At 39.7% G+C, this 22,982-nt stretch overlaps 1 protein-coding gene across 1 annotated transcript; it reads left to right on the top strand.

The window, feature by feature from the left end:
* Nucleotides 1-12,447: 12,447 nt before the first annotated feature.
* On the top strand, nt 12,448-20,826 carry LOC145687209 (uncharacterized). Its single transcript, XM_081760679.1, has 2 exons — nt 12,448-13,513; nt 20,642-20,826. The coding sequence occupies exons 1-2, from the start codon at nt 12,448-12,450 to the stop codon at nt 20,824-20,826; spliced, it is 1,251 nt and encodes a 416-aa protein (XP_081616805.1).
* Nucleotides 20,827-22,982: the final 2,156 nt, after the last annotated feature.

Here is a 22,982-nt window from a genome sequence, read left to right as displayed (position 1 = left end):
GTGTTGTGAAACATATTTTTTCATTATTGTGAACGTATTATTGTATATATTTCAGACAAAGTAATATGGAATGTCAAGTAGAGAAAACTGATCCTTTCTGTCACATTTTACTCTTCGAGTTTGTTTCCTTATTAAGTTTGTATACTAACAATGGCTTACCTTGAGTATGATGGGAAAGTGTTTTCACAGTCTTAAAATTTAAATAGGATTATGGCAACGATAAAAAATTAAACTTTCCCCTTTTTGAAACTAAATAACCTAACTGCAAAACACTACAAAATTAAAAAGTTCAAAAATAATATTTATTTTATTTTATGTTTTATATTACTTTATTTATCTTTTTTGTTGTTTTTAGGGGGGATCCTGAGGGTAGCCACTTTTGTTTGACATCATGTGCTGATTTATTTAAGACTTTTAAACTTTGTCCCAACAAAGAAACAGGTTGTTACTTTAAAACAATAGATTATGAAGAGGTAAAACTTGTAAAGGAAAGAACAGCAGTATTTATTTATTATTGTTTTCACACGGTGTATTTAGATAGCTACACCCCTCTCCCAAACAATTAAGCCAGAGATTGCATTCCTTGTTGGGCCATAAGCCTTCGAACATTGCTAATTTATCAATTTGGAAATCAGTTGCTTACGTATATTTGGACCATTTTCCACATAAAAAAGTAACCAAGAAAGTTCTGTCGCCATTTGTGGAGGTCTGTGTTCAATTGACCCTCACACCGTGAGTTGAATGCGAATGGAGATAAGGTGAAGGTCAGTTGTTGCGTGGGTATATCCAACATATCGTACTGCCTGGTTGCGGCAGTTCAGTTACGCCGTGAATTTGCGTAAGGACAGAGTGAACATCGGACATCCACAGAGCGTCATAAGGGCTTGTATGCTGTACAAGTTCAAACTGGGGTCAAAAGCCGCTGCAGATACTCGAGACCTTTGGTGAGGGTCACGACTACGCGGACAGTGCAGCGGTTGTTTAACAAGTTTAAGAACAGTGACGAAACACTCGAAGACGCACTACGTCCCGGAAGAACAACACATGTACAAAATGAAGATCTTCAGGCAGCAATTGAGGCGAACAGTGGCCAGACATGTGATGAACTGGGACTACAATTCAGTGTAAGTGAAGAAACCATTCGGCAGCACCTTCATAAACTGGGGAAGTGCTACAAGTTGGGTCGATGGGTCCCACATGACTTGAGTTTGGCCAAGAAGACAACGCGAGCAGAAAAAGAACAATAGTGTTTCTTGCTGTCTTGTCTAAAGAAGGAGCCATTTCTGGACAGGGCATTGACATGTGAAGAGAAGTAGGTCCTGTACGAAGCTCCATGGCGCCGTCATCATTTGTTAGCATCCCATGAAGTGGTTTCAAAACAGCCGAAACCAGCACTGCATCAGAAGAAAGTCCTCCTATGTGTTTGGTGGACTGCTCGCGACATTGTGTATCGGAACTGCCATCAGCTGGTCAGAGCATGAATGCAACTGTGTACTGTCAGCAGTTGAGCCGTGTTCAAGAAAAACTCAAAACTCTGAAGCCAACACTTCTGAATCGCAAAGTAGTCCTCCTGTACAGGACAACGCTAAGCCCTACGTGGCTAGGATGACCGGAGACACCATTATATGCCTTGGATGGGAAACAGTATTTCATCCGCCATACTCCCCAGACATTGCACCGTCCGATTATCATCTGTTCCATTCCTTGGACAATCACCTTAGAGAACGCCAGTTCAAATCCCTAGTAGAGGTGCAAAATACACTTCATACCTTCTTCGCTTCACGGCCCACCAAGTTCTACCGCGATGGAATTCATGGCCTTCCAGAACGTTGGCAGACGGTCGTCTATGCTGATGGGGACTACTTTTGATCTTCCAAGTAGTTCTTAGATGACATATCGATGTTCGAATGTGGTTTGTGAAAAAGTAGCTGAATTTTTTGGTTGCCTTTACAAATTTCATTAAAAATGTCATGTTTATAATATAGGTTGTTTCTTCCAGAATAAAATGCCTTTTAGTTAATTAACCTAGGTTTCACCGAAATCGAACCGTGGATCTTCCACGCTAAAGGAACGTACGCTAACCGCTTATCCACGAGGGAGATCTTTAACTTTTAGATCACTTTGCACACTTCTATTGGTACGTCATGGTACCAAATAAAAAAATGATGTCATCAATAAAAATCTATTTGAAGAGTGAGAGAGAGAGAACTATTAGGTTTCGAAATAATCTTGTGTGTGTGTGTGTGTGTCTCCAGAATTCATGTTTGTTTGTTATTTTCTTTTGATAAGATATTTATACAACTTATACAGCATGTTTTAAGACAATGCTGTTCAATAGTAATAGGAGAACAATGCTTATACCCTCTAGACTAAAGTACACGTGTAATTACTGAAAGTGAGCGATTATGAAAGAATTAATGAAATAAAATATGTGCAAGAAAACAGGAGAATCTTAAGAAAACCCACGAACAAAGTACTGTCATTTATGAATAAAACATTATCGTAAGTTGGATTTCTCACATATGAGAGTGCTTCGTGAACTCGGGACCAAGATAAACTAAATATTAACAATTTATGTAAACTTACGCAGCCAGAGAAAAAGGACGAAAACGTCATGAAGCTTCATATCTCATATTAATCTTGTTTAATACTTACAACGAGGGACGTGAACAGGAATTCATTTCGATGAAAGAGGTGTCCACATTAGACAAAATTTACAGAAAAGTCGGAATGTTAAGGAATGACGGGGGTCGGATCTTGAACACACCTTTCCATCACAACAAACGAAGAACAGGAATGAACATGAATTGTACCTCAAATGTTGTGTACAGTCTCGTGTTCAATTCCAGCTCCCGTCAAGTGAACTTTGTGATGTACAAACATCGTGTGTGCGTGGGTAATGTTTATGTTTCTATTCCATAGATTTTTTTCTTCATTTCTTCTTATTCAAAAATCCACAAAACAGGTTATTTCTTATTTAAATGTTTCTTTCGTCATTCCTACTCTATCTTTGTTTTTAAGTCACGTTCACATTTTATGTCTTATCTGATACCTACCGAGATATAAAAGTAGAAACAAAATGTGCAAATGGAGGGACTGAAAGACTTGCTAGAAAGATCTAAAGCTGAAACCTCAAAATACTATTATTCGGGTAAACCAGTATTCCCAATGAATCGAAAAACTTCTCGGTACGAAAAGGGACAAGTCTCGAATTGACAAGTACATTTTCAAATTCGAGATGATACAGAAACATCCGAGACTTGTAGGCAACACTAGTTCAGTCAAGTTTTAGATCTCAATTACTCTTTTAATGTTACATGAGGGATGTATAAAAACTATAAATTGATAAAGTAATTGTACGAACACGATGAATAACATTTATCAAGGTCTAAAAATACACTAACCACTGTGCAATACACTCCAATAATAAATGCATCACCGTCTATATATTCTTTTATCACACCCTTCGTGAACCTCTAGTAAAGCGAAAGGATACTGATAACTTCTAGATGAAATTAAGGCATACATTTTGTATTTAAATTTCCCAAACGAGACGAGGTGACAAAAATTTTGAGAATTGAGGCGAGATTGAATACTTCGAGAAGCAAGATCAGACGAGACTTCTACAAAAGTTGATGAGGAGGACCAGTGTCGAAGTGATCTTCATGGTAGGAGTCATAGAAAAGGGCTCCATTCTGTTTGTGCTGTTATACTAAGGCAAAAATGATTTTCAAAATTCGGATGGTGTCCGCTAAATCATATAATATGACAACCCTACTTGGATTTGAGTTGATTTTGAATTTAACGTCCATTTTCAGCAACGAGGCTATACGAGACGTGTACCTACTAATTAACGTGGAATCCGAACATGAGCTCCCACCGGGAATCGAACCCGGGTCTCCCGCGCCAAACCAACCCTACTTGGAAACGCAAGACATCACATACAATTTTTGCTTTCCATTCTACATTTCTATAGTTCTCTCTTTTGATCTTATTACGAACCTTCATATAGTTCAACATTTAATATTGTTTTCCTCAATAATTACTTATCATACCACCTCGGAAATCGATCCCAAGATCAAGATAATCAGACTTTTCTAAAGTAATTGTTATTTGTGTTTAGGATGTCGATTCTCTATGAAATACGCAAGATCTTGAGGGTTCTCTCGTTTCGTGCACTTTCATTATCATCATAGTATCTTTTAACCTATTATGCATAATTGTTCGATAGAGTGTCCACATTAGAAATCGATCTCGGTACATATGTTTTGAATAAATAGAGGTCAAACTAAAGTACTCATGCAATGATTGTTTGACATCCCATGAATGTTTTAACCTTAGAAAAACGACATCATAATCACAAATAACAATTAGTTTAGAAAAGTATCATTATCTTGATCCTAGGATCGATTTCCGAAGTGGAATGATAAGTAGTTTTTGAGGAAAACAAGATTAAATGTTGAACTATATGAAGGCTAGTAATGCGATCGTAGTTAGTGAAGTAGCGATTCATTGAGGCTACGAACTTCATGTTTTATAATCTAGAAAGTATATGCAGCCATAGGGAGAGAACTATAGAAATGTAGAATGGAAGGCAAAATTGTATGCGATGTCTTGTGCTTCCAAGTCGGGTTGCCATATTGCATGATTTAGCGGGCACCATCTGATTTTTGATGAGCATTATAGCATTAATTTACAACAGTGCAAACAAAATGGAGCCCTTTTTCTACGACTCCTAAGAGGGGTTCAGTCTGACATAGGACCACCTCATAAATATTTGTAAAAGTCTCGTCTGGTATTCTGTCTCGTCCCGAGAAGGAACTGTATCATGAGGGACGTGCCCTCGCCACAAAATTAAGATATTACTTGATTTAGCGGGTACCATCAGATTTTTGATTAACATTATAGCCTTAATTTACAACAGTACAAATAGAATGAAGCCCCTTTTTTCTACGACTTTTATGAGGGGTTCAGTCCAACATTAGACCTCCTCATAAATGTTTGTAAAAGTCTCGTCTGGTCTTGCTTCTCGAAGTATTCTGTCTCGTCCCGAGAAGGAACTGTATCATGAGAGACGTGCCCTCGCCACAAAATTAAGATTTCCTGGACTATGTTAGTGTTTGTGATAGTTTCGATAATCTTTTATTCCAGTATGAATTTAAAGTAACAGTGTCGTTATAATACATTTTCAGTCGTCATGGATAATCTATGCTATGCTGCTAGTACAAAAGGGTTGCGGAACATTGCTCTGCTACACTAAGTATCCAACTGAAAAAATAAGTCGTTGGTAACACGAAGGTAAGGTGTTACATCCCACGATTATACAGGTTGGACTAAAGGAGACGGTAATGATGAGACATGAATGAAAATGATGAAAAGAAAATTACAACAACTAGAACGCCCACGCACACGATGTTTATTCACCTCAAAATTCACCTGTCGTGAGCTGGGATTAAACCAAGGACTCCATGCACGAAAATTGAACGCTTTACCACTGATCCACCGTCCACGTATTTCGTGCTAGGATGAAAAGAGAGATGCGACGGGCCAGTTTAAACTGTTGGTTCATGCCTCAAATATTCCCGGTAATGAAAAGAAAATATTTCAGTTTAACGTCCCACGATTATGCCCATTATGCTAAGGGAAACGGATGATTAAGGAAAGTGAATGATTGAATATATGGGTTCGATCTCCGAAGGGAGAGCATTAAAATTTAAACGCACTTCACTTGTTTGTATTCCAGTTTAAATTGTGCTACTGTCCTCTCTCACACAAATATATATCTCTATATACCGTCGGCGTAGCTTACGGTTAAATAAAGTCCACACCTTGTGACCAATTCTTCCTATTGGTACAATACGCCTCCCGTACTTATCTAATGAATAAATCCACTATGTAGAGAATCACAATTAAATCCACAACCAAAATGAAGGAGGAGATTTACTGAAAATATACCTAGTATCCAGAATTTAGAATTCCTATAAATTAACTAATTCATCTTCTTCTCCCTCCTTTTCCTTCCACAGTACTATCGTAATAGTCCTCACTATGAGATTATAAATTGATCTACCGACTTACCTTCTCTCTTGTGGACTTCCTTTCTCCCTCTTTTAATAATCGAGAAGGGGATATGCAGTTAGACTTGCTTATATACTAAAATGTCTAGGGGAAACTATCTCTTAATTATCTTAACCTCTCGGGTACGATTTTTAGATATAGAAATCATAGAACACTTTAAAATTTAATCTGTTTATTTACTAAATAAAAGTGTTTTGTTTATGAGTCCCAAGATTTCTCTAATTATTCCTGATTAGAATTCTTAATTTATCTTGTATCTCTAATTTGTTTAGACAACTCTTAACTGGGGTGGGCCTATGGAGTTACTAACTCGCGTTCACTTACAAGCTGTTAGTATATTTCTTAATTAGTTTTTATCAGCACTACTAGTCACTTATAGAGTGCTTCACCTAAATCACTGTCGTGGAACTCATCTGACCTGAATTCCGTTCCACATAAGGAGACTAGCTAATTTTCCAGTTTAGGTGTAGGTTAGAGAAGAGGTATAATTTGGATCCGTACATTGAATCCCAAGTAAAATTCTTAACTAAGGAAATTCTCTATCAGTTTCGTCTATGTTTCAAGACTAAGCTTCTATATTGTAGAACCCCGACTATAGAATTCTTACACACAATATTACAAACCGAGCACTCGCTGTGTGCTCTACTGAACATCACTTATGTCCAATCTCCTCTATTTTTTCCCAAATCCCCTCTCTTCTGGGAATTGAGAAATAAAAACAAAAACTTAATTATTCCCTAGCTAAATTCCGTCTAAACACTTCTCGAAATTTCCCAACCTAAATGCTAACAATTCAAACATTAAATAACTCAATCAAAACAGATTAACTAAAAACTAACTAACTAACAGATTAACTAAGTATTTAGGACTAACGCAATATAAGTTAAATTCTGTAACCTGGTTCCCACTTAGAACCAAAATACCTATAACCACATTACTCAGTGGTATTCCTATTCAATGACTCTATACTTTGGTTCTCACTAGAAACCATCCTATATAGCCGCATCGTTCAGGGCTAGAATCAAAGAAACTCAGCCAAAACAGATCTTCACTCAGAACCTTCAACCTACAAAAACATCATTCAGTGGCTGTCTCCAAAAAATTGAAGCCTTGTTACCCAATTCTCGTCCGCATTTATAGCAGTTCACGATGACTAACTAAGGGACATTCCGAGGAGTGCGGGGAACTAAAGGTTCCTCTTTAAAAAAATGTTTTTCGCTTCTGCAACCCCCAGCGAGAAGTGTTTCCACCTAAAGAAGATTATTAGACATACATAAAATACAAGTAATTTACAATTCAATACACAAGTTACCTAAATATACTACTACTAAATATATATATATATATATATATATATATATATTAAATATAAATATAACTAAGACCAGGCCTGGTATTTTTACTAGTTCTATTTGCATATTATTTCTAAAAATACATACATTTATATATAAAATATCAAAAACCAGCAAGGTGCGCCTTGCAACTGTTGGCTCATCCATCAAATAGTACCTGGTACTGAAAAGAAAGTATTTCAGTTTAACGTCCCACGATTATTCCCATTATGCTAAGAAAAACGGATGATTAAGGCAAATGAATGATTGAATAATTAGTAGAATGAGAATATGTGAGTAGCCCACAAAAACCCGCGGACACTATGTTGTTCACCATAAGCTTACTTGTTCGGGGATCGAACTAGGGACCGCATGGACTAGATGTAAGCGTTCTGTCACAGTGCAGGACAACTAGTAATAAAATATCTTCTTTTAGCCTTTCCCGCTGGTCTACGTAACGCCGTCGTACTTCTCTGTGAACGAATGAATATATCACAGCTCAGAATTCCATAAGCATAGTTCTCAGAAACGAGATATGTTTATTACTTACTCGCAGCCGGAAAACAGATTATGATTAGGGCAGTTCTCAGAAACGAGATAGGTATAGTACTCATGCTAGTCGGAAATGCTATCACATTGCATTTTATCTACAATCGCACGTATGTATGTTCGTATGTGGAAAGAACAAGCGTTGTTCTTCTCAGGACAACAAAACAATACATGTAATCTGAAATGCTATATACGTACACTTCTTCAATTCTCATTTTACGTTTGTAAAAATTATCATGCAGTGCGATATTCATTTTAGAACCAAAATCAATTCGATCAAAGGACAGTCTGTTAACAAATCCTATTCCCATGGACACTTACAAGTGACTTCGTGAGAATCCCAAGACCAAATTAGATATAGCATTGGTTCCGCTGAGGTGGAAAATGCTATGAGAAGCTTCCGTTATTAGATCATGCTTAATCAATGGAATCCAACACGTTTAAAAAAAAACATAAACTACGATATTCATCTTAGCAACCCAATGCCAGGGAACGTTCCCAGGGTGAAACTTTTCCCACAGAGGGTCCTAACACTTAGCAACAGCATGTTTTGATGATTTTGATTACTAATCATTGTTTTCTATGGGAATGTGTTTCGAAACTAACCACTCAGCGTCCAGTCTATGAGACCACGCAGGAGGGACGGGAACTAGGGGTCTAAAATAGATACCCAATTCTATGATAATCTTCCGTTCTTAGCTTCGAACGAGGGACGAGAGCTGGGGGCATTAAGTTAATTCGATCCTTTCTTTCGTGAAACGAAAGTCAATGTGAAGTGCTATATACGTCAAATTCTTTTTTCATGCAAGGACATGTGCTGCAAAAGCCCAAATCTTCATTCAACAATATCACTATTTTTTATTTTCATCATCATTACAGTATTCAATCCTCAGCATGCACCCAGTGGCCTATGTCATGAGCAAACAACATATGTGCGGTACAGAAAGCGACACTAAGACAGACGTAATTCAACTCTAGATCGTGAATTATCAAATTCGATTTCAGTTCACACCAAAATGGATTTTGTGCACAGAATCTTAAATCGTAAGTTAACGAAGCTACACCCAAAGTTAGTTGTCTCCTTGACTTTCACTCCCCCAAAATAATAATAATAATAATGTGATGCTGTATTTTTTATGTTTCTGTTTGTTATTTACGATTTAATACCACTTTGATCCGGGCTCGATTCTCGATGAAAGAGAGAGAGAGAGAGCACTGAACACTTGAAAGCAATATAGTGATTCGAAATGAGGAACTTCGAACGATGAATATTTTTTTACGTTTTAATACCACTTTGTTCAGTATTAGGGAGTTCGATTATACATACAACCATTAATACATCTTTCCTAAGCTCGATTAACGTAATTTCATTCTTGGCCTATCTGCAAAAGTGGCTTTGAATACTAATCATAGCATCGTTTCCTATGGGAATGTGTTTCGAAAAAATATATCATCACGGCTTGAACACAAGCATCAAATTCGTTGGCATAATTTGATCTTCGGAGTTCCCTGCATAAGTGAGTTTGGTTACTTGGGAATGTATTTCGAAAAACTGTCTCACCACGGCTCATCATTACAGACATCATTATTTTTCGTTTATGTAGTTATTAACATAACACCTTTCACATCAAGACATGGGAAAGTCATGTTTCTGCTTGTTTATACAGACATCTCTATGGAAATACGGCAACACAAGCCCCATGGGAGGACTTGAGTATACAAATTTCCATCGTACGTTGTCAAAACGTTATGAAATGCTATGAGAAGCTTCCGTTATTAGATCATGCTCAATCTGACGTGGAAGTCAGTCGAAAATGTATATATTTCAAATTAACTTGAAGATGAACATCTCACGATTATATTCATCTCTAGATCATGAAATACCAAATTCGATTCCAGCTCCCACCAATATGGATTTTCTGCACAGAATCTTAAATCTTAAGTTAACGAAGCTACAAAACTGCGATAAATTAAATCCAGTACTATTCTGATTAATACATCTACCTTTAGTACTTACATGAAGTAATTGTTCGATTCTCGGTGAGGGAGCATTATGATTTGAGTTCTAGTTCTTCCCTGCGTTCGATTCTCGCTGAGAGAGTACGCATATGTTCCCTTAGTGGGAGTATTATGTCCGCAAGTTAATGAACAAACTTAAAAAGTTAAATGCAAACAATTGGAACGTACAGTGAAGCAATTTTAACATATAGCATACAGTAAGCCGAAGGCTTTGGAAGGGGATAGAACAACTACTAATAAAAACTTCTTCTTCTTTTAGTCTTCCAAGCTGGTCTAATAGCTAGCACGAATTTGTGATGAACGTGGTCCTGAGTTCGATTTCCGGAGGGAGAGCATTGAAATTTAAACGCACTTCACTTGTTTTTATTACAGTTTAAACTGTTGATTCATGCCTCAAATAGTCCAGTGCTGTAACGTCCCACGTTTCAGTTTAACGTCCCACGTTTATGCCCATTATGCTAAGGGAGACGGATGATTAAGGCAAATGAATGTTTGACTAATTCGTAGAATGAGAATATGGGAGTAGCCCGTGAAAACCCATGGACACAATATTGTCCATCATAAGGTTACTTTGTTCGGAATCAAACTAGGGACCCCTCATGCACCAGATGTAACCGCTCTGCCATTGTGCCATCTGGTTCCCCTTCCGCTACTAAATACGAACACTCGTGAAAACCCACGGACACGATGTTGTCCATCATTAGTACATGGGACCCAAACCCAGTCAATACACAATACTATATCATATAGCAACTGCCCCCTTAGCAACTAAGACCATTTCGATCAAAGATTACAGCAGATTTCAGATGAGAAACGACATGGCCTTGAGTTGGCTTCACACGGCGTCCAATTGGCATTGAGCGGTGTTGACAGTTCGCGACAAGCAGTTCTGCACGCTGTCTTCTCGCGCTACAGCGAATCTTGACAATATCAGAGGCGCTACTTAGAAATATTGTACTAGCACATTAACTGCTCACTTTAGGAAGTAGAGAAAAGAATTACGAACACATACGTGAAAACTACATCTTTTTATGTCTACTGGTTGTCGTGATACACGCTTTGAAAGGTTTCCATATAAAACAATTAGTAAAACGAGCGTTGAGTCCCGCGTCTAATTTCCAGTGGATTTTGTTTCGAATTGCAAATAGAACTCACAACTTTTATTACAGGATAATCAGGGGTGTAGCCTGCAGGTTGTTCTAGGGGTACATTACTTACAATGGGAGGCAAGCTTTTCACATATTAAAAGCAGAACAAATTACCTTTTTCACAACATGAAAGCATTTTAATTCACCATACATACATGCATACTATACACATATTATATTTTCACAATGCTACCTTATCAAAATACGGATCTTGACAGTACTGAAGTTAAAAACCGGATTGTAAAAGATGAATCAATAAGCTATTCATAAGAAAACAAATGCTGTTTTTGGCAATCTGTTTATCTGACTTTGTGTTTATGTGGGTTAAAATAGTAAAGGAAAAAAACTTGAAAAAAAATACCAACTCAGATAGGCCCTATTATTATGCAATAATATAGAGACTTCACACAGAAAGGGAAATGAGAATGTAAAGCATATGATTAATTTTAGCTGTTTTAATTAGGTACAAAAACCGTACTGATGATGTTTTCTTTTTTAATTTTCATGTTTTATCATAAACGTCCCTCATTTACATTAACTATTAAATAAGTTTATTAAACATATACCAAACAAACCTCATTTCGGGGTTGGAAATAATTTGGAAAGACATGGCCCCCTTTTCCCCCGTGGCTACACCCTTGAGAGTAGTGAGCGAGCGAGAACAAAGTATGGGAAGTTCGTAGTATTGGTTTGAAGTTCACTTCCAGATAGATTCTTCCTTATTCGACAGAAAGAAGAACAGTATGTTTTGTTTATTTTTTCTTTCACGTTTCACTACGTTACATATATGCGACCACTTATTCCCTCTTTTCCCCTCAACCAGGGATTCAAAAGCACCAAGCGTCTGAATGGTGTCGTAAATTATCGTAACCCAAAACAAACTCGATCATATGGACTTGCTTAAGAGAATCAGACGGATTGTTTTCGTGAGACCTAGACCAAGCCCCAAGAGTGTTATTTGTTATGAAAACTGATAAGGAACAAAGGGACTATTCGTGTAGGAACGCAACTTCTCTTCTAGCATAAACAGAATCCATCAGTATCTGGATTGCTTTCTTTCCTGGTAGTTCGTTTGTTCTCCGAAAACTAAAATTGACGATGTCTTTTAGTAAACCGAGTGCAAGTGCGGGATTTTCTAAAAAAAAGAAGTGCTTCGAAGTCAAGCTCGGAGAATTATTTTTTGTATTTACAATTTTTTTAAGAAATACTCATCACAAGAAGAAAGAAAGAAACTTAACTTTAAAAAGTGTCAAAGCCTAACAGCACAAGCTTGCGGGATAAATCGAGCCACAGTGTCACGAATCTGCGTGGAGGCAAGAAAGATGCCTCCCAGTAATATTCCAGTTTTTCTATCTCCTAGAAAACACAAAGGACCTCCCAAAAGGCTCACAAACCTTAATGACTTTGACAAGGACGTAGTACGCAGGACTGTTTTTGACTTTTATGACCAAGGCGAATTTCCGACTTTACAAAAAATCACAAATGCTTTGAAAAGTAAGATTTCCTTTACAGGTTCCAAGTCATCCACTTACAGAATACTCCGGGCTTTAGGTTTCAGGTATAAGAAAACAACCGATGGACGTAAGTTTTTAATGGAGAGGAGTGATATTGTGGCGGCAAGACTAAAATTTCTTCGGAAGATGCATGAAATTCGGACTTCTGGCGACACAAGACCAATATTTTACTTGGACGAGACTTGGGTAAATCAAAATCATTCACATAAGTCAGTTTGGCAAGATTCCACAAAAAACGGTGGATTAAAGGTGTCTCCGGGAAAAGGAAGCAGACTTATTGTCTGTCATGTGGGATCTGCAAAAACTGGATTTATACCTGAAAGTAAGTGGATATTTCGGTCTAAATCAACTTCCGACTATCACGAAGAAATGACAAGTGCTACATTTAAGGATTGTTTTTTGAACCGATTTCTAAATTATTTAGAGGAGGGTAGCATTATAATAATGGATAATGCCCCATATCATTCAGTCGTCACAAATAAAATTCCAAATTCATCAACTAGAAAAGATGCCATTGTTGAATGGCTACACCAAAAAGGTGTTGAATTTTCGGCAACAGAAACTAAGGTTGAGCTATTGCAGCGCGTAATGCCGTTCAAAAACCAATCTAAAATGTACGAACTAGACCAACTGGCAAACGAAAACGGACACGAGATAGTAAGGTTACCACCCTATCATTGTCAATACAACCCAATCGAGCTTATATGGGCTCAAGTAAAGAGAGGAGTTGCAACAAGAAATAAGACATTCAAGTTGACAGACGTTGAAAGACTGATAAACGAAGAAATTGATAGCGTAACGCAAAACGACTGGCAATCTTGTGTACAACACACGGACAAATTACAAGAAGATGACTTCATGAAAGAAATAGGACGTGACAAAATTTTGGAACCCATAATAGTAAATTTACAAGACTCAGATTCAGACAATGACGAAATATTAACTGACATAGACTATAGTGAAAGTAGTGGGGAAGACGAGCCTTTAGCAGTTCCACTGGAGTAGATAACAGGTAAGTAATTTAGTTGCTATATATACTTTTAGGATGCACAGTCAAAATTCCAGATATTGCTGGAATAATATTGTTACATTGTGAATAATGTTGCAAATTTATGTGTCATAATCTCAGCTGGAGGAAGAGCGAGAAGGGAAAGGGGAGTCCGCAATCCGGCAACACCGCGCGAAATATCGCGCAGCATTGGCTACTGCCCGTGATGCTTTACATCTGAAATACACAATAAATCACGATCTTCGCCAGAGGGGGCAGAGGTCCAAAATAGTTACCCACTACAAGACGAGAAGATGAAGAAGAAGAAGAAGAAGAGGAAAAAGTAAATTTTCATTCTACGTTGTTAAAACACTATGAAATGCTATTAAAAAGCTTCCGTTCTTAGCTTCGCAGGAGGGACGAGGGCGTGCGGGGGTCCAAAATAGCAACCCAATGCTATGAGAAGCTTCCGTTCTTACCTTCGCAGGAGGGGGCGGGGCTGGGGTTTAAATAACTACCCAATACAAGACGAGAAGACGAAGAAGAAGAAGAAGAAAAGGTATGTTTCATCTTGTTTCTACAGCTGGTAGCTCTTCAAGAGCATGAACATACGTATACCAGCTTAGCAACAGCGCCCAGGGCATGTTCCCGTGGGAAAACTTTTAAAAATTTTCCCACGGTGATGAACACCCTTTATTCTACTCCTACAATAAAAACAAAAGTTTCCTTGGAGTGTGTTAAATATGGCAGATAGGCGTATTGACCTCGGAAAGGCTTGAAATTCAGAAGATTTTGGATGTAAAGAGGATGGCAAGTGAGCTAGAGAGAGCTAGAAAGGAAACAAAACTATCTAGGATAGAAAAATGCAGTTTCTACAGCTCATACGACAACACTGTGAGCTTGAAACATGGGGATTTGTTCACAAGAGCAGTATTTGAAATCGTGACAGTGCATACTCTGAAAATTAGTGAAATGAGAAAGTGGGAGGAAATGGGTTAACTCCGAGAAAACCCACGAACACTATATTGTCCACCAGAAACTTACTTGGCCGGTGATCGAACCAGGGACCCTACGCATTAGAGGTAAGCGCTCCACCACTGAGCCACCGTGCTTCCCATTCTTTTCTACATCCAATTCCGAAGAAGGTGGAAGAAACGAAGAACAGCCACAACTATCCTTATCTTCATATTATAACAGGATCGCATTTCAGAAGTTTTGAGATTTGTTTGTTTGTTTGTTTGTTTGTTTGTTTCTACAAATGAAATGCTTTCACTCAAACGTTTAGAATGCACACCACATTTTCCAAGAAAATTTGCTTCCACAGAAATGTACATGCGTGAAAAATAAAAGTCTGCTAATGTGTTATATACTATCACAATTCATGGGATAGCTAGCAGTCACGTTTCAAAATGCTGATCAAGTTATTGCTTATACTTATTTCCTTTACTAATCAAACAACCTTCTGTAAACCCGCAATTGGGCACACAGACCTTTCAGGCAAGCTTTAACTTTAGCTTGAAAAGAAAATCGGTGATTTTAAACGCTTTTCTCTGATAAAACTGAGTTTCTTACAAGATTTTTGGCGCTAACTCAAACATATGTCCGCAAATTATACTTATCTAAAGATAGGTATCGTCAATCTTTTCTCCTATAGGATTCCTTATTGAAACTATACTTATTACTCCAACTATCGCAGTCTTAAACTAAAATTAAAAGTAAATATAGTTTAATTTCCCATCTGTACACTAACTGTGAGAATAATAGTAGCAATAAAATCGTGTACTTCATACACACATCCATTCCTGACGCATACGCGCGTGTAAGGTAAAACAAACATTTAATTTCGTGCTACATATATAACAATTGCTCAACGGGAATAATATTCCAACTGAATTCTTCGGTTGGCAGAGCTTTAAGATTTTTTATGCTCGAATATTTCCATTGCTGAAAGCAAATGTTCTCCACGTTAACTTGGTGAGATCAAATATTAGCATTACGAAATGCTCACAAAAACAAACAAACAGAAATAACTTTTGAGTCCAGTTGATATTTACTCTGTATTAACGATGGTGTCGAAATCAAAGAGAAACAGGAATAAATAGTCTCGGTTACCAGAAAACCCAGTTTTACATTACCGAATGTTATTCGATCGATTGGAAATAATTTATCGTGTAAAACATTACGTAAAATATACGGAAGTAGAACCGTGCGAAGTAAAAAAAAAAAAAAAATCACATTATTTTCTCATTTTTCAAAATATTTGCAAAATTTAAGATATTTCTAAAATTTTAACAGTGTAGTGGTCTACAATGGAAATATGAAATGCATGGCTATGAATTTCATAATTCACGTTTCCATTTAAGAAGTACCCCAGATTATGTAAGATCATTATAACGAAACTACAAGCTTTTTTCACCTATAATTCTTACTCTTTTATTTCATAATACTTTCGAAGTTTACAAATATATATTGACACTCTCTTCTCAATTTTTTAGTTTAGAACCTTGAAATATGAGTTCTAGTGTTTTTTTTTTCCTTTTAACACATGTATTACGGCGAATGAATCTTAAGAATTATTACATAGACTATAATTAATTCTTACGTAGTAAACTCAGGGATTCATCTACACCCCGACGGTGAACGCTATTCTGTGCTAAACCCAACTAATCAGTATTATTATTAATCATTTCCCTAAAATTCAAACTTTGTATTATGTTTCTATATATCTTCGTCCTACCTAAAGATGTTTTCAATTTTTTTTCATGGTCGCACGGCAAATATGCGCACACTACTAGAGCGAGAGATGTAAATATACTCAAAAATATTAAATTGCCATAAATGACATTATGTTACCTTTAGAGTTTATTACAAGAGTAGTAGAATAATATATGAACTCTGAGAAAAAGAGCAGTACAACTATCAAAAAATGAAAACAAGAGGAATTGGAAATACAGTATATCCCAAATTCAAGCACCATATTTAGTCAAAAACAATTTTCGATCTGCTTGCCTTGCTCCAAAGCCGCAGGCTCTCGAAAGGATCAACGAGCACAGCTACTCGCGTACCAAATAAACTTGTTAATAAACCTAAGTCATTCTGAGCTTCAATTGAAGTTTGAATATGCTTTTCTTGTGATACATATACCTTTATTGTTTGTTTGTTGAAGTTTAGTGTCTCTTTTCATCACCTAGGCAATAGGAAAAGTAACCCTACAGTTCAAAATGGAATCCATACCACCGTAATGGCTTCAAGTAGTTAGGATTTAGATTTCTGGGCATGCGGCATCTACGGCCACGTTAGCCCGTCACGTTTGAGGGATGACTTTTCGGCGAGCACACCATCTCGTGAAAGGAAAGGAGGGAAGTTGAGGTGAGTTGATTTTTAGTTTAGCGTCCCTTTCAGCACCGAGGCTATATGAGACGTGGACCTACTGATTAACGTGGAATCCGAACCACATGAGCTCCCGCCGGGAATCGAACCCGGGTCTCCCACGCCAAAGGCGCGTACGCTGACCGCTTAACCACGAGGGAGCTCAAAAGGAGGGAAGCGTCTTGGAAACTATTTGTTAGGTACCACCCCGGCATTGCCTGGTGTGAATGAGGAAAATCCAGAAAAACCTCATTCAGGATGGCTGTCCTGAAAGAGCTTTTTACATTTTTCGACCGAGTGGCCCCACCGGGTATCGATCCTGAAACCGCTCGCATTGTAATAGATTTAAGTCATGCTCTTCCACCAGAAATAAAACTCCGTGACTACGTGCATGCGCTGGCTACTAGACCAGGGGTGAAAGGGGAGCACATTCAAGCGTCATCCTGATAAAAACCTTGTAAAATGAGGTTGGAGCTGCAAGAGACCAGTCAACTGTTTCACGATAACCAATTGATCCATTCGGGCATTATTCCTCCAAGGATGCTAGTATCGTCGAAAATGCTGGTAAAATAATCGAGCTAGAATTATGAGAAAACAAACCTTCAGGAATCAGGGAAATGGATAACATATGCTGATCCAGCACTCGCAGATACTTGTCACCTGTTAATGTAGGCTATCATTAAAAGTGCTTAATAGCATTGGTATTGCTATTAGCGTAAATATTAGCTCTACCAAACATATTACATTTAAGCGAATGTTAGGTCTGCTTTGAAGGAATTCAGAATTAGCGTCACCTATTTGTTTCTCCCTAAATCCTTATTTTATTCTGTATTGGAATATTGGTTATCTACTTGACCTATCATCTTTCTCCATTCGCTCCAAGTTAAACAATACAATAATTTCCATTCCTTATAGCCATTGTCCGTTACAAAGCTTTTCAGCTTCATAGATCAAGAACTAAAATCATCATGAAAACACGCAATATAGTAATATACAGTATTCATCATCATCGATTCATGTATCCCCCTCCATGTAGCGGACCGTCATCGTCGGAGAAGAGGTGGAGCTGAGAGGGCGGCTTCATAAGTCATTCATTTATCAGCCCTCATCTTCATATCATTGCATACCCTCTCAGCCGCGAATACCGCTACCGGACTGGTTGGTGGGAGTCGGGAAGAGGAAGGTCTAGTGGATGTCTTCCTCCACTTGGGGAGGACGTGCACCCACCCGGCCTACGTTGTGTGCGTCCAGTAGTTGTGTTGTCCGGAGTGTTGAGTCTTTGAAAATAAAAAACAAAAAATCGCAAAAATAAAAATAATTTAAAAAACAAAAAAAAATAAAAATACAAAAAATCCGCACCTTTTTGTTTTGTTATGTTCTTCCTGAGCTGGTTGGGGTCTATCCTTTTGTTTTCCAGGTTTCTTTCGTTTTGTTTCACTTCTTCTTTTTCCGGGGCTACGCGTTTTTGTCGACGAGAATGTTTTTTTTTTTGCACTTCCATTCCCCTTGACTGCGTTGGCCCCAAGCTGATCCTAAGGTGTTGGGCGTACTGATGGGATTACCAGGGGGTAGCGTTAGTTCTCCCTGTTAACGCCCCGGTGTGACCTCACACCCTTTTTTGCTTTGTAAATGTTTCTATCAAATCACACTTTTATGGGTACCAATAAAATCTGATCCGGGCTCTCCCTCACGGAAGAAGCCCAAACCGAGTGAAAGCGACCCTGTGGAAAAGACAAGTATCGCCGCGCCCGTCGTGCGATATCTTGTAATTAAAGATAAAGATGCTGATAGTGCCACTTCTGATTAAAACCGTCCGAGCGCTATCAAGGGCTTATCCCCTTTTGTTATTAATAAAGTTACTACTTACCAAGCCGGACAGGTTAAAGACATCAATAAATTGCGTAATGGCACTTTATTGGTGGAAACGATCGATGAAAAGCAAACAGCGAAGCTACTGAAATTAACTGCAATTGGACCTGTGAACGTGTGAGTAGAACCTCATCGTCTCCTGAACGTCTCTCGAGGGGTGATATCGTGTTGGGATCTCCTGAATGCCAGCGAGGAGGAGATTAAGTCTGAGTTAGCGGACCAACATGTTATAGATGTAGCTCGCATAAAAAATAAGAAGTCAGGTGAACTCGTGGCTACCCAGTCACTGATTCTTACTTTCAGTTTGCCAATGCTGCCAGAGTAGGTGAAGGCTGGTTACTATCGATTGAAAGTTCGGCCCTATATACCTAGTCCTTTGCGCTTCTATAAATGTCAACATTTTGGGCACACCAGCGCCTCGTGCAATGCGAGTGCTGCTCTTTGTGCCAATTGTGGCCAGACTAGTCATAGTGCGGATCCGTGTAAAGCAACCAAGCCCTTTTGTGGCAACTGCAAGGGTGAGCATTGTCCAGCCTTTCAGCGCGAGAAGCGTATACTTGAGCTCATGGTTGTTGAAAAAAAATTGCTGCTGATGCTAAGCGTCGTTTGAAAGAAAGCATTCCTTCCTCGCTTTCTGTTCCACTCGCTACTGTTGCAGCAAGTCTAAGAAATCTGTAGCAACCCAGACGTCCGACGTTTCCACACAAACCGACTTTGTCCCAGAGCCTAGTTGTGACCCCAAGACCCCAGTTGCAACAACAAGCGAACTTCCCCGAACCTCACGGGTTTCCGTTAGTGGTGGTCTTCGGCATATTCCAGCCCATCGCCGATCACCTTATATCGCTGGCCTGAAATTTAGTCAACATATTCGCCGGCTGAACGAGACTGTTCTCACTCCAAAGAGCGCAAAATCTACGCCAGTTCGTAAGCCACCTGCAGTTTCTCTGAAATCTGACATAGTGGAGGACGAACTGATGGATTCCGAGTGGGCTGTTATTGGTCCTCGTGGGTTTTCGCCTTAAACGTTGACATCTTCCAGTACAGCGCTTCTTCAGTGGAACGTGAATGGATTCTTTAGTCACCGTGAGAAATTAACACAACTAATATTCTACCACTCGCCGGTTCTCATCTGTTTGCAGGAAACGCATTTTAAAACTACCCAGTCTTTCCTGCTTTCTGGGAACACTATGTATCGGTGTGATAAGCCAGATGGTGACCACGCTGCTGGCGGCGTGGCAGTCTGTGTCTCTGATTCTTTTCATTCTCGGGAGATTCACCTTGTCTCCCGCCTGCAAGCAGTTGTGGTGCAAGTATTTTTCCCTCGCCCGCTTACAATTTGTTCTTTATACTTTCCTCACTCAGAAGCCTTTCCGACCGCCGACCTGCTTCAGCTCTACCATCAGCTCGAGCAGCCAGTCTTGCTTGTAGGAGACCTCAATGCCTATCATCGTTTGTGAGGTTCTGTCCGTACTGACGGTCGTGGCCGTCAGGTAACGGAATTTCTTGAGGAGAGTGGCTTGCTCATCCTAAGCGATGGCAGTCCTACTCATTTCTCCACTGCTTATGGTACATATTCCTGTATCGACCTCTCCGTGTGCAGTGCTGGTCTACTAACATCATTGACATGGAGAGTGCATCCTGACCTTTGTGGCAGTGATCATTTTCCCTTGTTTGTTGCTCCTCCTTTACTTCTCCGTCGCTTCAATTTGAAGCGTGCTGACTGGCGTAAATTTCGTGAGTTCAGTGAGTTTCATTGTCGTAATGATCTTCCTGTAGGTGCTGTTGCAGAGGCTTTCGAGCAGGCTGTTTTAGATGCCGCTCATGGTTCCATCCCAGAATGTGGTGGCGACGTCTCCCGCCGGCGTGTTCCCTGGTGGTCTGCGGACATTCGTGAGGCTATCCTGGCTCGTCGGCGCGCTCTTGCCACTTTTAATCGTCATCCGACTGACAACAATCTGTAGCGTTTCCCTCTACTACGTGCTCGAGCTAGACGCCTTATCAAGCTTTCGAAGCGCCAAAGCTGGAAGAATTACATTTCGTACATCAGTAGTCGCACAGCGATGTCCACTGTGTGGCGTCGTGTCCGCTTTCTGACTGGCAATACTCCTCCTGTTGATGTTCCTGCTTTGTCTCTCAATGGTGTCTTACTTACTCACCCTTCGGAGATAGCTCATAATTTGGGCCATTATTTTGCATCTATCTCTTAGTCTGAACATTATAATCCAGCATTCGTTCCCATTAGGGCCCGTTTAGGGCGGAACCCGTTAAACTTCCGTACCGCCAACAGCGAAGATTACAATGCTCCTTTCACCCTTGTTGAATTCGGTTCTGCTCTTCGTGAATCGTCCAACACTGCTCCAGGGCTTCATCGTATACCCTACGAAATGTTGCTCAACCTCTCCCGCGAAACACAGCTTGCTCTCTTGCAACTGTACAATCGCCTCTGGGTCCCCGAGGAGTTTTTTTCCACCGGCTTGGCGTGAGGCTCTCGTTCTTCCTATCTTGAAGCCAGGCAAAGTCGCAACTAGCCCCACGAGCTACAGACCCATTGCTCTCACGATCTGCGTCTGTAAGCTGTTTGAACGCATGGTCAATAAGCGCCTGGTGTGGTATTTTGAATCCAATTCACTTTTGAGCAAGTTTCAAAGTGGATTTCGTCGTTTCCGATCCATTACAGACAATCTCGCTTATCTTAGGGGTCAGCTTCAAGACGGCTTTCTCAACAGCTTACATCTTGTAGCTATATTTTTCGACGTAGAGAAGGCGTATGGCACGACATGGCGTTACGGAATCCTAAAACAATTATATGACTGGGGCCTTCGTGGGCATATGGCCCACTTTATCTCGAATTTTCTTCACGAGCGACACTTTAGAGTGCATGTGGGATCTAATCTCTCCGAGCGCTTTGTACAAGAAAATAGTGTTCCACAAGGCAGTGTCCTTAGTGTCACGTTGTTCGCTGTCGCTGTCAACAGTGTTCTTTCGCAGATCCAGGCTCCTGTGTCTGGTCTGCTTTATGTTGACGACCTTGTAATTTTCTGTCGCTCCCGCCACCTTCGTGGCATTACTCGACAGCTTCAACTGACTGAATCGTCTTGTTCGCTGATCGAATGAGACTGGATTTCGCTTTTCCGGCGAGAAATCCCAGTGTGTTCACTTCTGCCGGCAGTGTACTTGCCTTGTTGACCCAGACTTGTACCTTGATGGCACCCGTTTGTCATTCGTTGATACATTCAGTTTCTTGAGTCTGGTCTTTGACCGTCGCTTGTTGTGGGCACCACATATTCGGAATCTTAAGTACTCTTGTCTTCGAGCTCTGGATCGTGTCCCTCGTGTCCTTTCCCACCGCACGTGGGGTTCTGGTCGTACTGTTCTGCTTCGTTTGTACCATAGTCTAATTCGGTCCAAATGGCTGTATTGCCTATGGCTCTGCTCGTGATTCTCTGTTACGACAAATTGACACAGTGCATCATCTGGGTATTCGTATTGCTACTGGCGCCTACCGAACTAGTCCCGTCGCCAGCCTGTATGCTGAAGCCAATGAACCTTCGTTAGCATATCGTCGCAGCAGACTACTTCTTAATTTTTCTGCGCATGTGCGTTGTATTCCAGACCACCCATGTAGACCATGTCTCCGTGGTGGTCGGATATACGAGAACTATGCTGCGCGTCCTCGCTCTACACCTCCATGGTTCATCCGTGCGTCTGAGAGTTTCCTTGGCAACGATTTCATGTGACTCTCTCTTTCGTTGGTTCACTCTTGTGCTATTCCACCATGGCTACTTCGTCTGCCTCGCCATGATTTACGTTTGTCTATGCATTCGAAACAGCAGACTAGTTCAAAGGTGTACCAACAAGAGTTTTCTGCACTGTTAGATCAGTACCCCGATTTTAGTGTGTTCTTTACTGGCGGTTCTAAGGATAGGGATTCTGTAGGCTGTGCCTTTCTCACCGACGGGGGAGCTCAGAATTCCATTTGCATTGCCTGTGTTCCGTGTTCACTGCTGAATTGGCTGCACTTAAGCTTGCCTTAGACCATGCTCTCACGCTTTCGTTACGTCGTGTGCTTGTTTGCACCGATGCACCGATTCTCAGAACGTGGTTCTGAGTATACAGA

Source organism: Thermobia domestica, chromosome 6 (assembly GCF_964235325.1).
Source record: "Thermobia domestica chromosome 6, izTheDome1.hap1.1, whole genome shotgun sequence".
NCBI lineage: Eukaryota > Metazoa > Arthropoda > Insecta > Zygentoma > Lepismatidae > Thermobia > Thermobia domestica.
This window is presented reverse-complemented; position numbering and strand designations above follow the sequence as displayed.

Coding starts and splice junctions, on each gene's coding strand:
- LOC145687209 (XM_081760679.1), top strand. CDS start 12,448: ATGCCTCCCAGTAATATTCCAGTTTTTCTATCTCCTAGAAAACACAAA. Junction 13,514..20,641: donor CTTCATGAAAGAAATAGGAC/GTGACAAAATTT, acceptor ATCTTCCTGTAG/GTGCTGTTGCAGAGGCTTTC.